The sequence below is a fragment of the Onychomys torridus genome, chromosome 5 (assembly GCF_903995425.1).
Source record: "Onychomys torridus chromosome 5, mOncTor1.1, whole genome shotgun sequence".
NCBI lineage: Eukaryota > Metazoa > Chordata > Mammalia > Rodentia > Cricetidae > Onychomys > Onychomys torridus.
In genome coordinates this window covers 47,470,313-47,484,595 of record NC_050447.1, presented here as the reverse complement: position 1 = coordinate 47,484,595, position 14,283 = coordinate 47,470,313, and the positions used below count along the sequence as shown (strand labels likewise).

General features: G+C 47.3%; 1 protein-coding gene across 4 annotated transcripts in view; it reads left to right on the top strand.

Annotated features, from left to right (window-relative positions):
- Window positions 1–14,283, top strand: part of Mbtps1 (membrane bound transcription factor peptidase, site 1) — a 55,684-nt gene extending 41,401 nt beyond the window's left edge. For 3 of the 4 annotated variants that reach the window (XM_036186932.1, XM_036186933.1, XM_036186934.1), the window contains exons 15-23: window positions 33–148; window positions 823–979; window positions 1,669–1,793; window positions 2,461–2,538; window positions 4,808–4,948; window positions 6,798–6,929; window positions 8,524–8,650; window positions 12,149–12,279; window positions 13,440–14,277. In XM_036186932.1, the coding sequence (XP_036042825.1) occupies window positions 33–148; window positions 823–979; window positions 1,669–1,793; window positions 2,461–2,538; window positions 4,808–4,948; window positions 6,798–6,929; window positions 8,524–8,650; window positions 12,149–12,279; window positions 13,440–13,636 (1,204 nt within the window). In that variant the 3' untranslated portion in view covers window positions 13,637–14,277. Of the gene's footprint in view, window positions 1–32; window positions 149–822; window positions 980–1,668; window positions 1,794–2,460; window positions 2,539–4,807; window positions 4,949–6,797; window positions 6,930–8,523; window positions 8,651–12,148; window positions 12,280–13,439 lie in introns of all 4 variants that reach the window. The other variant, XM_036186936.1, reaches the window with a different exon arrangement.

Genomic DNA, 14,283 nt, shown 5'->3' with positions numbered 1-14,283 from the left:
GTCATCTGACTGCTGTGCTTGTTGCTTTTCAGGAATGGCGACCATGTCCACACCAACTTCAGGGACATGTACCAGCATCTGCGCAGCATGGGCTACTTCGTGGAGGTGCTCGGTGCCCCATTTACATGCTTTGACGCCACACAGTATGGTGAGCAGCCTTGCTGGCCGGGTCTTTCAGCCCACATCATACATGTATGTGTTGGGTGTTGCAACAATATTCACTGATGAGCTGATAAAGGGAGCCCAGGATAGTCTCTGACCAAGTGGAGGTGGAGAACAAGGCTCTCCATGATGTTTGTGATCACTAGGTAGTGATGGTTGGAATTCTCAGCTGAGTACAGAACTGGTTGTTAGCAGAGATTTGTAGCCTTTTTTTTTTTTTTTTTTTTTTTTTTTTTTTTTTTTTACTATTTTTACTACATTTATTTTGTGTGTGTGTGTGTGCGTGCACACACTCACACACGCTCAGAGGACAGCTTGGAGGAATCAGTTTCCTCCTTTTTATGGATCCTGGGAACTCAGGTTTGGTGGAAGTGAGCCACCTCACTGGCCCAGACTTTTTTTTTAATTAATGCTATCACTGGACATTACTCTTTCCTAAAGTCATGGAAAATCTTTACATTGAGCAAAGATGACAACCAAGAGTGCAGTTAGCTAGTCCTCGTGGCTTGCTGGCTCCGGCTGTGTGTCTCACCTCCCTCTAGTGGTGCAGGGTGGTACCAACCAGACTCCTAGGAGGACACCAGTGACAGGTGGCGCTTCTGAATTGTCTTCTGCCACTCCGAGGTGACAATTCTCAAACTGCAGTGGTTCTTCCATCAGGCACTTTGCTTATGGTGGACAGTGAAGAAGAGTACTTCCCTGAGGAGATCGCCAAGCTGAGGAGGGATGTGGACAATGGCCTTTCCCTTGTTGTCTTCAGTGACTGGTACAATACGTCGGTTATGAGGAAAGTGAAGTTTTACGACGAAAACACAAGGTACACTTGCAGTTGGCATCTGCATAGCAGTATGGCTCTGGGGCTAGAGTTCCCCCAGCAAGCTCTTGGGTGACTGTGTTAACTTGGGGTGGTCTTTCTAGGTAGGGGAGCATGGATGGAGAAAGCTCTTGTCTGTGTGTCAGAAAGCTCCTTGTGGAGAGACAGGTTTCTGGACTCAGTGCTAATTAGGGGGTCATTGTCTTTGCTTGCTGAGCCCAGATACCTGTGCTTTGATTTCTGTTTCATGCTGTTCTGTCCTGTATCCTTCAAACTGAACATAAGAAAATTGACATGCACCCACGGAAGTATTACTCAGAGAACCGTGTAGTTAACTGCCGAGTGCTAGAATGCTATAAATGCTGTGTTGTGTTACGGATTTTCCTTGGCATGTATATCCTTTCTCATGTTTCCTTCTCTGGTTCTGGCTAAGTCTAGACTAAGCCTGTCTGGGTTGTATGCCAGAGAGGTTCTGATTTTAATTTCATGAAAGAAAGCTTGAATATGCTCTATACATTTGCTGGGGCTGGAGGTTTTATGTATCTCTCAACCAAACAGCTTGTTTCAGTTGACACTTAGATGCATGTGTGGACTGGGTTGTGAAAGAAGACACCATGTTTTGTCAAGGAAAGAGGAAATGTATGGGAGGATTTTCATTCTTGCCTTCTCTGTGCCCGCTGCCACTTTTACAGGCAGTGGTGGATGCCAGATACTGGAGGAGCCAACATCCCCGCTCTGAATGAGCTGCTATCTGTGTGGAACATGGGGTTCAGTGACGGCCTTTATGAAGGGGAGTTTGCCCTGGCAAACCATGACAGTAAGGCTTTGTGTCTGTGTGTAGAGGCATGCAGTTGGCAGAAGGGTGAGGGTTTGAGCTACGTGCTTTTGAAGGAGAGATGGCATTCATAAATGAGCTATAATGTGGAAAGACATCATCAGTCTTCAAAAAGCACATTTAGGGCTGGGACCATAGGTCAGTGGTCACTTGTCTTGCATGTGCAAGGATCTAGGTCCAGTCCCCATCAGATCTGGCATGTTGCTCAGTTAATAGAGTGCTTACCTGGCTTACATAAAGCCCTGGGTTCCATCCTCACTGCCACGTAAACTGGGCATGGTGGCTTATGCCTGTAAATCCTAACACTTGGGAGCCAAGAGCCTAAGACAGGAGTTTGAAGTCACTCTGGGATATATAACAAAACCCTGTTTCTAACAAACAAACAAACAAAAAGTTTATTTGTATGTTTCTTAAAAATCTGTTTAGAAACTATGTCACCAGCATTTTTTACTTGAAGTTTGAAGTGATTACTTCTAGTTGAAGTGTGACAAGCAATAGCCATTTGTCTCTTCAGGTTTAAAAAAAAAAAGAGAAAAAAACCTTAAAAAATAAATGTAAGTGATATAGACCATGTCTGAAATGGATGATGGGTCAGTGAGTCGAGTGTTGGGCATTTCTGCTCCCTTAATGGTGAGCAACTGTTTTCCAGTGTATTATGCGTCGGGGTGCAGCATCGCCAAGTTTCCAGAAGATGGTGTCGTGATCACACAGACTTTCAAGGACCAAGGTAAAGAAAGGGCACTGTTGACAGGCCTCTAGTGTCCTTTATCTCCCTCTCCCTCTCCCAGAGATTCACTCTTCTGATGTGTGTGGTTCAGTGGTTGTCGGTGCATCCTTGTGTGCACCTCACAGCCCACTTCCGCGTGCTTTGTCGGGCGTTAGGACTAGCAGTCCAGGCCTTCCCTTCCCTCTGCTCTGCTTCCTGCTAAAACTCCAGTAGTAGTGTTTGTATACTGTGGCATGGGCTCCGGGGATTCCAAAATGAGCGAAACAGACTCTTGCTGAATATGTGTGTATAGTCTGCAGAGGAAATGGGGCTTCTCCAGGACAGAGCTCAACATTGTCTTGGTCACAGTCTAAGGGTTGTTCTTCTGTGATTGGTGCACAGTTATAGCATAGTATTGTTGGCTTTGAGAGTTCTTAGCTTGATGAAGATTCAGGTTAGAAACACTATCTTCTGCTGGGCAGAGGTAGCACACGCCTTTAATCCCAGCACTCAGGAGGCAGAGGCAGGTGGATCTCTGTGAGTTGGAGGACAGCCTGATCTACAAATTGAGTTCTAGGATAGCCAGGACTACACAGAAACCTTGTCTTGAAACCCACCCCCCAAAAAACAAAAACCCAACAACTAAACAAAACCAAACAAAAAACACTATCTTCCCTTCTAGGGGGCATTGCTATTTGTTTATCTGTGTTTACTCACTGCAGACATCCCTCAAAGTCTGGATCAGGCCCCTAGTGTGGGTAACGGTCTGCTGAGTGCACAGAACCCACCTGCTGGAACAAACCAGGCTGCATCTAGTTTTGAAAGTTAGGTTCAGGACAGTAGGATAGGACCACAGGATGTTCTTCCTATGGCTATCCCTCCAGAGCTGGGATTCTGAGCTGTAAGACATGTCTCATCTGTGCTAAGTGTCAGGAGACTGATGTGCCTTATGTGACAGCTTGTGAATATGTGTTGGTGGGCCATTCCCTCCTAAAAACTGATGTCCTGTCTTCAGAGTGACCAGCATACCACCTTCAAGATGGCTGTTTTTCTGTAACAGTTTTATCAGTTGAAAATAGGATACAGTGTGTCAACTGTTTGTGGCCACTTTAAGCACCAGATTTTATCTTCTCAGCCCCCTGGCCTAGCTCATTCTAAGTTAGTGCTTTCTAAATGTTGCTCTCACAGGCTTGCCTCCTCTGGGGTTAAGAGTTATGGCCTCCTAGCTTGTTTGCTGCCTCCTGTAGTTCAGTATTTTGGAAAAGGAGATAGCAAAAGTAGATTTAATAATGTATATTTTATTTTGTGTTTTAGCATAGTCTAAAAGTCAACTGCTTGGTGTTAACTCGGATGGTCTTTGGATATAAAAGGTAGTACGTTGATAGTGCATGTCATGTTAGAGCAGAAAAGGCCTTATTATCAAAGCTGAGCAAGGTGACACAGGCTAGTCATCCTAACTACTGATACAGTTGAGGCAGGAGAATCACAAGCTTAATGCCTGCTTGGGTGACTTAGCAGGACACCCCACCTGATCAAAAGTTAGAAAGAAAAGGGGTGGGGTATAGTTCAGTAGTAGAGTGCTTACCTAGCCTTAGGTTCATGCCCCAGTATCACCAAAAAAGGAAAACGGGGCAAGCAAAGGGGGAAAAAAAACATAACAAAATTCTTAGGTAGCTTGGGGCTAAATGTAAGTGCATCCATGGCCATCTGGGTCTGTCCTGTTAAATCCCTTATTTCACTCCACAGGGGTGAGGCATATAACAGCTGGCTACAGGCACAGTTGCAAATTCTGATGGTGTCTGGCACCTAGTAGGGTAAATTTAAGTTTCTGTAGCATAAACTCAATGTGGCTACGCTGTTGGCAGCTGCCAGGGCACTGGTCCTTTTTTATCTTGATGCATTAAACATTTCGTGTGCTGTCTGCTTGGCAGGTCAGAGGTGCCATTGCTAAGGTGTGTGCTTCATCAAGTCTTACGTCTGAATGGCATGTGGAAGGACACACATTTTAGGAGTCAGCTGCATTTGTCTCACTCCTGTAATTCAGGATAGAGCCTGGGGTGTCAGTCCAGGCTGCATTTGTGGACACTAGTTTTGTGAGAGCTGGGTTTTGTTAAAACTAAAGTTAATAATGCTTAAAATACTGCTTCCCTATTCTGAAGATTTGCACTGTCTTGATTGAATGTTGTGTGTTGCTGGGTTTGTGTCAGGTAGGTCAAATCTCAGGCCAAGTGGCGACTAGAAAATGAGTCATCCCTCAGAGTCCTCTCTCCACTGTTGTTGTTCACTGCAGGATTGGAGGTCTTAAAACAAGAGACAGCAGTTGTTGAAAATGTTCCCATCTTGGGGCTCTATCAGATTCCAGCTGAGGGCGGAGGCCGGATCGTGTTGTATGGAGACTCCAATTGCTTGGATGACAGTCACAGACAGAAGGGTAAGAAAAGAACACACAGGAGGGCTGGGGCTGCAGCTCAGTGGTAGAGCACTTGCTTTGGATGTACAACCCTGAGTTCAAACCCAGCGTGGCCATAAAAGAAAAGAAGCACATAGGCTTAATGATGTGGGTACATAGTCCTCTTTCCTTTGTCCCTGGAGAGATGCTGGCCAGAGCTGGAGAAATAAACAGGTACTTGCCCACAGGAGCCAGGCATGTGCCTACCAGGTACTTGGATTGCTGGGATATTTCTGCAGATAACACATGGCTATACAGACCTCTACAGACCTCAGTACCTGCCTCTGTTTGCCCATCTCATGGGCATGAGTCACTGTTACCTGTTCAGTAGAGACCCTTAACCTAGGTGACCCACATTCTGCCCTTCTCAGGCTTCCTGCTAGGCTTTGTGACCTCCTGTGTGTTTCTTTGGTCTGGCCTCTCTTCCCAGCCATGCATGAGTCTTGGAGACCTTGCTTATTGCTCTCTCCTAAGACTTGAGAGTTTGGGGTGCTGAGAGCTTTTACCAATGAGGGGCCTCTGTTATTTTCTCAAGGACAGGAAGCAAGAAGGTAGAGTTAGTTCTCCTTTGCAGCCTGTCTCTTGTATCTTCCAAGTATGCTGCTCATGTGATTGGGTGTGGACTTCATTTTCTTCCTTTAAGGAAGGAACAGTGGTAACGCCACAGGTCTTGATCTGGGAAGATGCTGGTAAGTTAGGCTGGGACTCTGCATCTACCTCAGGGTGCTCAGACAGTGGGGCCATAGGCACATGCCAGAGGCCTCACCTTTTCCCAATTTCCAGCTGATGTTGACTGGATTTCAGTGGCTTATGTAAATCCTTAGACTATGATTGGTTTTTTTTTTGTTTTTTTTTTAAACCAGCAGATAGGAGATTAATGTTTTATTTCCACAGAAATTCTCTTTAGGATCTGAGCTTTCCTGTTAAGAGTCTTTATTAAAATTTTAAGTGCCTAAAGGGACTCTCTGTGCCTGGACATTTCAGATGGCAGCTCTTTGGGTCCTTGGGGGTTTTTGGCACTTGGCCAGAAGTGCATGCTCTTTCTAGAGTGGAGTACTTAACAGCCTTTCCCACTCATGAAGCTGTTGTGGTCCAGATAGGTGTTAATGGGACTTGGGCTGGGTAAATAGGGGGTAGGAGGGTGGGAGTGGACAGAGAGAGACCAGGTCTGGGATGGGAGCATCTGCAGCCTCCTTAGGAGGGGGCTTTGTGCAGCTAGCTCTGAGTGGGAGTTTCTTGTATTCTCAGACTTGGATTCTGAGATGTCCAGTAAAGAATTGATCATATTGGTTAGGACCACTGACTCAAATAATAGACTTTCTCCTCTAATCTTAAACTCACCTCCCCATGTCTGCTCCCTCATAGTTCAGACCGATTTCCGGTTCCCAGGATGGCTTCAGGTCCTTAGCAGCGGCTCATGTCCTTGGAGCTCCTTTTGTGGAGGCTATTCTTTTTTCAGTGGATGTCACATGGTCTTGCTATCTCTGAATGAACACTATTCTGTCTTTGCCCATGAGCTATCTGGAGTTGTGTGACATTCAGGCAGGTGGTCCAAACCAGTCACAGTGGGGCTGAGGTGCCCAGGGCCCTGAGACATAGAGTAAATTCCACCTACAGTCATCTGGTACTGGAGCAGACTATCCTGGGTGGGCTGGAACCCTGCCTGTGGAATATGCATTCTTCTCAAGAGTAGGAGAGTCTGGTGAGGGTGTCAGCTTCACATTGACCTAAACTTCTGACTTCTGAACCTCCCCCTCTTCATGGGAGCTAGTGTTCTTCAATTCTCCAGAGGGATTCATTTTTACAAATTGTGTGCCTGTTGACTCTGCAGACTGCTTTTGGCTTCTGGATGCACTCCTTCAGTACACATCATATGGCGTGACCCCTCCCAGCCTCAGCCATTCAGGGAACCGGCAGCGCCCACCCAGCGGAGCTGGCATGGCCCCTCCTGAAAGGATGGAAGGTGAGTGTCTCTCACAGTGCCTCAGCAGGGACTTGAACCAGCTCAGTGCTGCATCAAGACAGTACTACTTGCTAGTACAGGGACCTGCCCTTCGGTGAGAGTGGTGAATTTTTCTCAGTGTTTGCTGGTAGCACAGTTGTCGACTCATCCACCTGTTCCCAGGATGGAGAGGAATTATGGGCCCTGTATGTAGGTGCTCTCCTGGAGTCCAGCATCCTTAAAAATATTTTATTTTTGTATATGAGAGAAATGTGCAAGTGCCTGGTGAGGCTAAAAGAAGGTATTGGAACCTCATAGAGCTGGAGTTACAGGGAGTTATAAGCTGCCCAACATAGGTGATGGGACTGAACTGTTACCTGCAAGACAGCAACACTCTTAGCACTGAGCCATTTCTGTCCCCAAGGCCCAGCATTGCAGGTGCTCTCTGGGCACGGGTGCCAGGCCGGGTCCTTTGTAAGAGTTAGCTCACAAATGCATTTTGTCCAAAGAGCTAGTCCTCTTGGTGTACAAGTACAGAGACAGGAGGGAGAGAGGCTAGGCAGCTACCTCAGGGCACTCGGGCCCTGTGAGCTGAGCCTAAAGCTCTCTGCTCCAGGGTTGTGTGGATTGGTGCTCGTGTACTCACAGGACCCAGTGTTCTCTTCCTTGCAGTACTGTCCGCAGAAGGACCTGAGCCACAGATGTCGTTTAGAAGTTTATAGTAGCAGCCAGCCATGGTGGTGTGTGCCTGTAATCCCAGCATTTAGATGATTATGGGAAGAGACTAACTGGAGGCCAGACTGGCCTGTTGATAGTAACCCCATCTCAAAATAAAAGAAAGCCAAGACTGAGGAAAAAGAAATCCCAACAGCTACATTAAAATATAAGGAGCTGGGAAGGTGGCTCCGTTGACAGTGTTTGCCAGATAGCATGAGAACTTCAGTTTGGCTCCTCCCTCAGCAGCCTCATAAACACTGAGTTTGCAGATCATGTCTGTAACCCCAGCTCGGGTGAGCTAAGACACTGGCCAGCCAGTCCAGCAGAATCCGTGAGTCCAGGTTCCATGAGACTAATAGAGAGTAAGGACGACATCCAACGTTGATCTCTGGTCTACACACACACACACACACACACACACACACACACACACGGATGTGTGTGTACATGTACTCCACATACATACCAAGTAGAGAAGGTAAAATTCATTTTAATAATACATTTCAGTCTGCTGCTTTAAAAGTTACTTGGATGTGCGACACCAATTTCATTTGCTCAGTAGCAATGTGTAGCTTAGCTGGTGGCTGCAATGTAGGGTGGCACAGATTTAAGAAATGTAAAACCTAGAAATGTAATTGATTTGCTTACTTTGCCAGAGAATTAAGTATTCCAGAAGAGAGGTTTTTCTGTGGCACTGCCCTTGGTGGCCTTATATGTGTGATTGATAGTCTCACTGCCAGTGAGACCCTGATGAAGGGAATCAGGCTCCTGTCAGGTGTGGTCTTGAAGCACGTGGGGGGAGTTGACAGAATACAGCTGTTGGCAGAAAGCCACCTTTTCTCTCGTGCATTTTTATAATGGTGATCACCTTTTCTGTCCTTACTGCTGCTCACCTCAGGAAACCACCTTCATCGGTACTCCAAGGTTCTTGAGGCCCACTTGGGAGACCCGAAACCTCGGCCTCTTCCAGCCTGTCCACACTTGTCATGGGCCAAGCCACAGCCTTTGAATGAGACTGCGCCCAGGTCGGTGTCTGCCTGTGCTTTCTTCCTGATCCCCAGGGCCTGTGACCCATTCCTTTTTTATAGGAGAGAATGCAATTTTGCTGACATCATTGTGAATAATCCAATCTAGCTTGTCATTTTCTAACAGTTATGGAAATGAGAAACCCCAGATTGATCTTTAGAAATGTACTTTGAAATCCCAGCACTCGGGAGGCAGAGGCAGGTGGATCTCTGTGAGTTCAAGGCCAGCCTGGTCTACAGAGCTAGTCAAGGACAGGCTTCAAAGCTACAGAGAAACCCTGTCTCGAAAAAACAAAACAAAACAAAACAAAAAAGGCTGGAGAGATGGTTCAGAGGTTAAGAGCACTGTCTGTTCTTCCAGAGGTCCTGAGTTCAATTCCCAGCAACCACATGATGGTTTATAACCATCTGTAATGGAATCTGGTGCCCTCTTCTGGCCTGCAGGGATGCAGGCAGAACACTGTATGCATAATAAATGAATGAATGAATGAATGAATGAATGGATAGATAGATAGATAGATAGATAAATAAATGTTAAAGAAAAAAAAGAAAAGAAATGTACTTTGGTGGTGTCCTGCAGTAGAGTGCTTTGAGAAGGAAGCTGGGGTCCAGCCAAGTGCTGTCTTGAGCAGAAGCTAAGCGCAGGCTTCACCTGGGGGTTTGAGGTCTGTCGTTTGCAGCTGTGCTCCTTTCCAAATGTTGTATGTGGAGTGCAGATGGTTCTCTCTCCTGCAGCCAGAACTGAAGCCGCTTCTGGGAGGTGTGGCTTCTGCTGTGGTAGCCCAGCCAGAAGTGCCTGCCAATGTAGGCTGTGGCTTTTGTCCAAAGGTGCTGCACTCATGTGTGGCCTTGTGTGGCTCTGCCCCTCTGTCTCTCACCTGACATTTTCATCTGCCCTGAGTAACCACTGTGGTTCCTCTCCAGCCAGGCCATGCTAAGCCATCTCCCCAGCTTGCACCTTCAACTTCCTCTCTCTGGCATCTTGCCTAAGTGGGACAAGATGGAGCAAAATTAACTGGGCCTGGTGTCCCAGAGCTAGCTGGCAGACATACCCTTACAGGTGTGTGCTTCTCTCAACCCCTCCTGACACAGGCTTCCTTTAAAACAATCTCTCACCTCCCTCTTTCCTCCCCTTTTGTGGCTGCCACTATGCTTGGTTCAGTGATGGACAGATGTAGCCTAGCCAAGGGTAGGATCCCCGCCCATTCTGTGAGAAGGAGACACCCTGGCCTGTTATTATCGCCTGCATACTTTACTGCTCCACGAATGCAGGTCCTCAGTGTTCTGCTCAAGGACCATGTCTTAGAATAGCTGTCACAGAAAACAAGAAAGTTGACACCATGGAGATGGCTTAGTAAAGTACTTGCCATACACTGGGTTTAATCCCTAGAACCCCATGTTTAAAAAAAAAGAAAGAATGAAAGAAAAAAACTGGGCACAGCAGCATGCACCTATAACCACAGTGCTGAGGAGTGGGAACAGAAAAATGTCTGGGACTCACCGGCCAGCCAGTCTAGTTGAAGCAGCAAGTCTAGAGACCTTTTGTCTTAAATAAATAGAGAGGGAGAAATGCACCACTGTTGACCTCTGTGCTCCAATGACCCAGGCACACGTGTGCACTTGCCTACAGAAGTTACATATATCATTTGGCCTTTAGCAGCAGTGTTCTTCCCAAACCTTTAATTGAAGAGTGCTTTTCCATTTCATTCACCTTACATCATTTAAAACGTGTAATATATTTCCATATTTGAATCCTTATTTATTTAGAACCTTCTGTTATCTTAGCATTCAAACAGATTTTATGTTCTAGGCATGATCCGCAGTTCCTGCTTGAAGAGCAGCCGTGATAGCTAGAGTGCCAGAAGCCCAGTTCTTCTCCCCAGTGTGCACTGAAGGCTGTGAGAATAGATAACAGTACCCTTGGTATCTGGCTGGCCAATCAGATAATCCCTCCCTCTCTGCGTCCATCCATAGTGCTGATAATGCTCAGCTCCTGGAATTTAATTGTGACTTGCTCTCAGCAACCCCTCTCCTTACCACACCACTGAGCTGCTCTCTTATCTCACATGTCACTTCTTGAGGGAAGTTATTCTCAGTCTTCAGAGACTTAGATCAGGATATATTCTGAATCTCTAGAAGATTCTGTGTTTGTGTTAGACAGCTGCAGATTACCATCAGCTATGCCAAGAGCAAGTTCCCATCTCTGAGGTGAGGCTTTCTCCCAGGTCTTAGCTGGGTTTCAGGTGTCCTTAGGTGTCATTGCTGTGGGGACATTGACTCAAGTCAGACCCTCCATCACATATTATCAGTGTGCTGTGAGACTCCAGTGGTAAGATGAGTGCTTTTATGTCAGTGCCCCACTAGAAGTCCAGTCAGGACACAGGACACTGTTAGAATGTCCACTTAGCAACACACTTGGAAAGCTTAAGACACCACTGGTTCCATGTCTTTGTCAGTTAACTTTCCAGACAGATTGACCCTGAGCAGTAGCATTAAGTCATACAAAACAGGCTGAGCTGCAGTTGTGGGAGCTGGCCAAGCTGGTGCTCAGCCAGGAGCCACTGGTGGTCTCTCTCCCACCCCTCTCCAGTGACAAGCTTCACTCCTGGCTGCTGCTGCTGGCCTTGCCTATGCCTTTCTTCAGCTAAAGTAAAGAAGACACAAGTCAACAACTTCTAGGTGGACTGAGACAGGAAGATTAGAAAGTCTTCATTTCAGATACCTTCCTTCTGTTAGTGTCCTTGGCTCTCCCCAAGTGTCAACAGGCCAGGCATCGCTGTTCAGAGTGCATCAGCCGCTGTGACCTCAGCTCTAATCGCATTGGTCTAACCGAGTTCCTCAGACCCGAAGAGGAAACAGATGAGCAGTGCCTTACTCCCCCTGAGTGCCCAAGTTCCAGCACACGTTTTGTTGGTTGTCACCCCAGGCCAGGCAGGTGTTTCCTGCTCACTTGTCCTTCAGTTCTTGATTATTTGCAGATCTGTCCTGTTCTCATTGCAGTTGCTGGTCTGAGCCCACCAGGCTGGTTAGTCTGGTGCCATTTCCCAAGTGTGGTTGTTGTGGAGTTCCTCCACTGCATTGCTTTGCATCCAGAAAGCAAGCTGTGGTAACTTGGAGCCTCAAAGAAAAAAAGAAAAAGAAAAAAGACCTTCCATGACACCTTAGGCCTCTGCTCTTTGCAGAGCTCCAGCCTGGACTGTCCTCTTGCCTTGCTTGGGAGTGTTGCCAGTGTTGAACAGAGATAGGCTTGGGAGGCTGTGTGATAAGTCCCCCGGGAGAATGCTTCCTCAGGCACTGATCTCAGAGCATGGATCTGATTCTGCCCTTCTCAGGACCTGGAAGCAGGCACTTGCTCTGGGTGCTCTGTTCCCAGTCAGGCGATCCAAGGTGGAGGGTCTCACACTGCCCAGTATGTTGCTTGCAGTGTGTTGTGTATTAGCTAAGTGTCCAGGTGAGGACAGATACTTACCTTTCTTTGTTTTAATCTATTCCTGGAAGTAATCTTTGGAAACATCAGAAGCTGCTCTCCATTGACCTGGACAAAGTAGTGTTACCCAACTTTCGATCGAATCGCCCTCAAGTGAGACCTTTGTCCCCTGGAGAAAGTGGTGCCTGGGACATTCCTGGAGGTAAGTCCTCAAAGGCATCTTTCTGGGCTAGATCCTGCTGTGGGTTTCCAGGTGTTTCCCCTCACCAAGGAAGAGAGCCAGTCCTTACTGCCTTCCCAAGCATTCCTGGGAGCTGTGATGGTCCTGGCTGCCTTTGTAGTACAATTGGCAAGGCTAAGAGGTCTAGAGATGAAGATGCCATTTCTCTTAGAAAATTCTATATACACATTTTAATTAAAACATTTTTATTCTTATGTGTGAGTGTTTGCCTGTATGTATGTACGTGTACCACAATGTGCCTGGTGCCCCTGGGGTCTTTGGGTCCTCCATAGCCTGTCTTGACAGCTGGACTGTCACTTGATTGAGCTGTACCAGGTTCCTTTGGCCTGAACAGACTTCTTATTCCAGGTTCCTGTGTTTCAGCTGGGAGAGTTGGTCCCAGGTCCCTCCAGCTGAGTGTGTGTGGTCTTTTTATTCTGGAAACTCCTGTGGCCTCCTCGGGGATTTATAGCTCCCAAGGGAGGGTTTCTCTGGATTTCAGGAATTGGCTGGGAAAAGGTATCCCAGCCAAAGGAGGCCAACTGTGGGAACTTGATGAGGTGAAGCCAGGATCCTGAAGTATAGGTCATAGGGTGTGCTGATGACGGTCAGCTCTGGAGCCCTTGGCATGGCTTCATTACAGAATCATTGCCTTTTAGTCTGAGGCTTCTCTGATGGTTATTCCAGGAGGAATTGCCCCCTGGGGAACATGACCAGCAGGTTTGTACTACCTCCCTGCCTTGCTTATTTTTCCTCAGCTAATAGGACTCCAGCACTGTCCTCTTCTTCTCTAGATTGAGACTAGTGTGTCTTCCATTGATCTTTGGGAAACTCTGGTCCTGATGATGTAGCCTGGCTGTGATAGGATTGAGGCCTGCCTGCCCACCCACAAGCCAGGAGGCTAAACAGTCTGAGATACCACTCCCCCATACACATAGGGATGCTTGGGATCAGCTGATGAAAACAATCTCCATGCCTGTCACCAACACTATGGTTAAGCAACATGGGCTCCTTAACTCTGGCTCAGAAGTGATGTCTGCCCTACCAGCTCAGCTAATAGAGTCAGCATTTGGTCTCTGATTCTCAGAAAGGCTGTAGCTGTAGTTTTGTGGCACCATTGACCAATGACTGTCCTCTTGCAGGGATCATGCCTGGCCGCTACAATCAAGAGGTGGGCCAGACCATCCCTGTCTTTGCCTTCCTTGGAGCCATGGTGGCCCTGGCCTTCTTTGTGGTACAGATCAGCAAAGCCAAAAGCCGGCCAAAGCGGAGGAGGCCCAGAGCAAAGCGACCACAGCTTGCACAGCAGACCCACCCACCAAGGACCCCGTCAGTGTGATCATCACAGCGGCTAGCCACAGACGCCTACAAGCCTTGGACCACTCTGATGGCCGGCCACACGGGGCATCAGAAGAGCATCCTGGGAGGTGCCTGTTTCCAAGGAACCCCATCTCCAGCTTGCAGCTGGGTTAGTGTGTTCTCCCCAGGCATCTCTGAGGTACATCCTTAAGTACCTCACTGTGCTAGGCTCTGACAGGAGGTGCTCAGTAACTCAGCCTACGGTGGCATCAGGCCCAGTGACAGTGCACCAAAGACCCAGAGCCTGGAAGGGCTGTCGGGACACACTTTCTACATAAAGCTTACAACCCTGACCAAGCGAAGACATGCTTGTTCCAGGCTATTTTCTATATTTATTGTGGGGAGAGTCACTTTAAAGACTTGTGCTGTTTGGAAGCAAACCTGTTGTTTTGTCTGTCAATTGAGTGCAGTTTTCTGCAGTGACATCCTAAGGAGTCAAGAGTCCGTGACCTTTTTGATGAGAGGACAGACTGAACTGAACTTAAGGGAACGTGCACAGATCTGGGAAGTGCAGGCCTTTGCTTTATTTTTATAAGTGTCAACTGCCATCATGTTTTGTAATTTGGGGTCTTGATTTCACCATTGTTGGTGAAGGAAATTTTCAATAAATATGCATAACCTTACAAA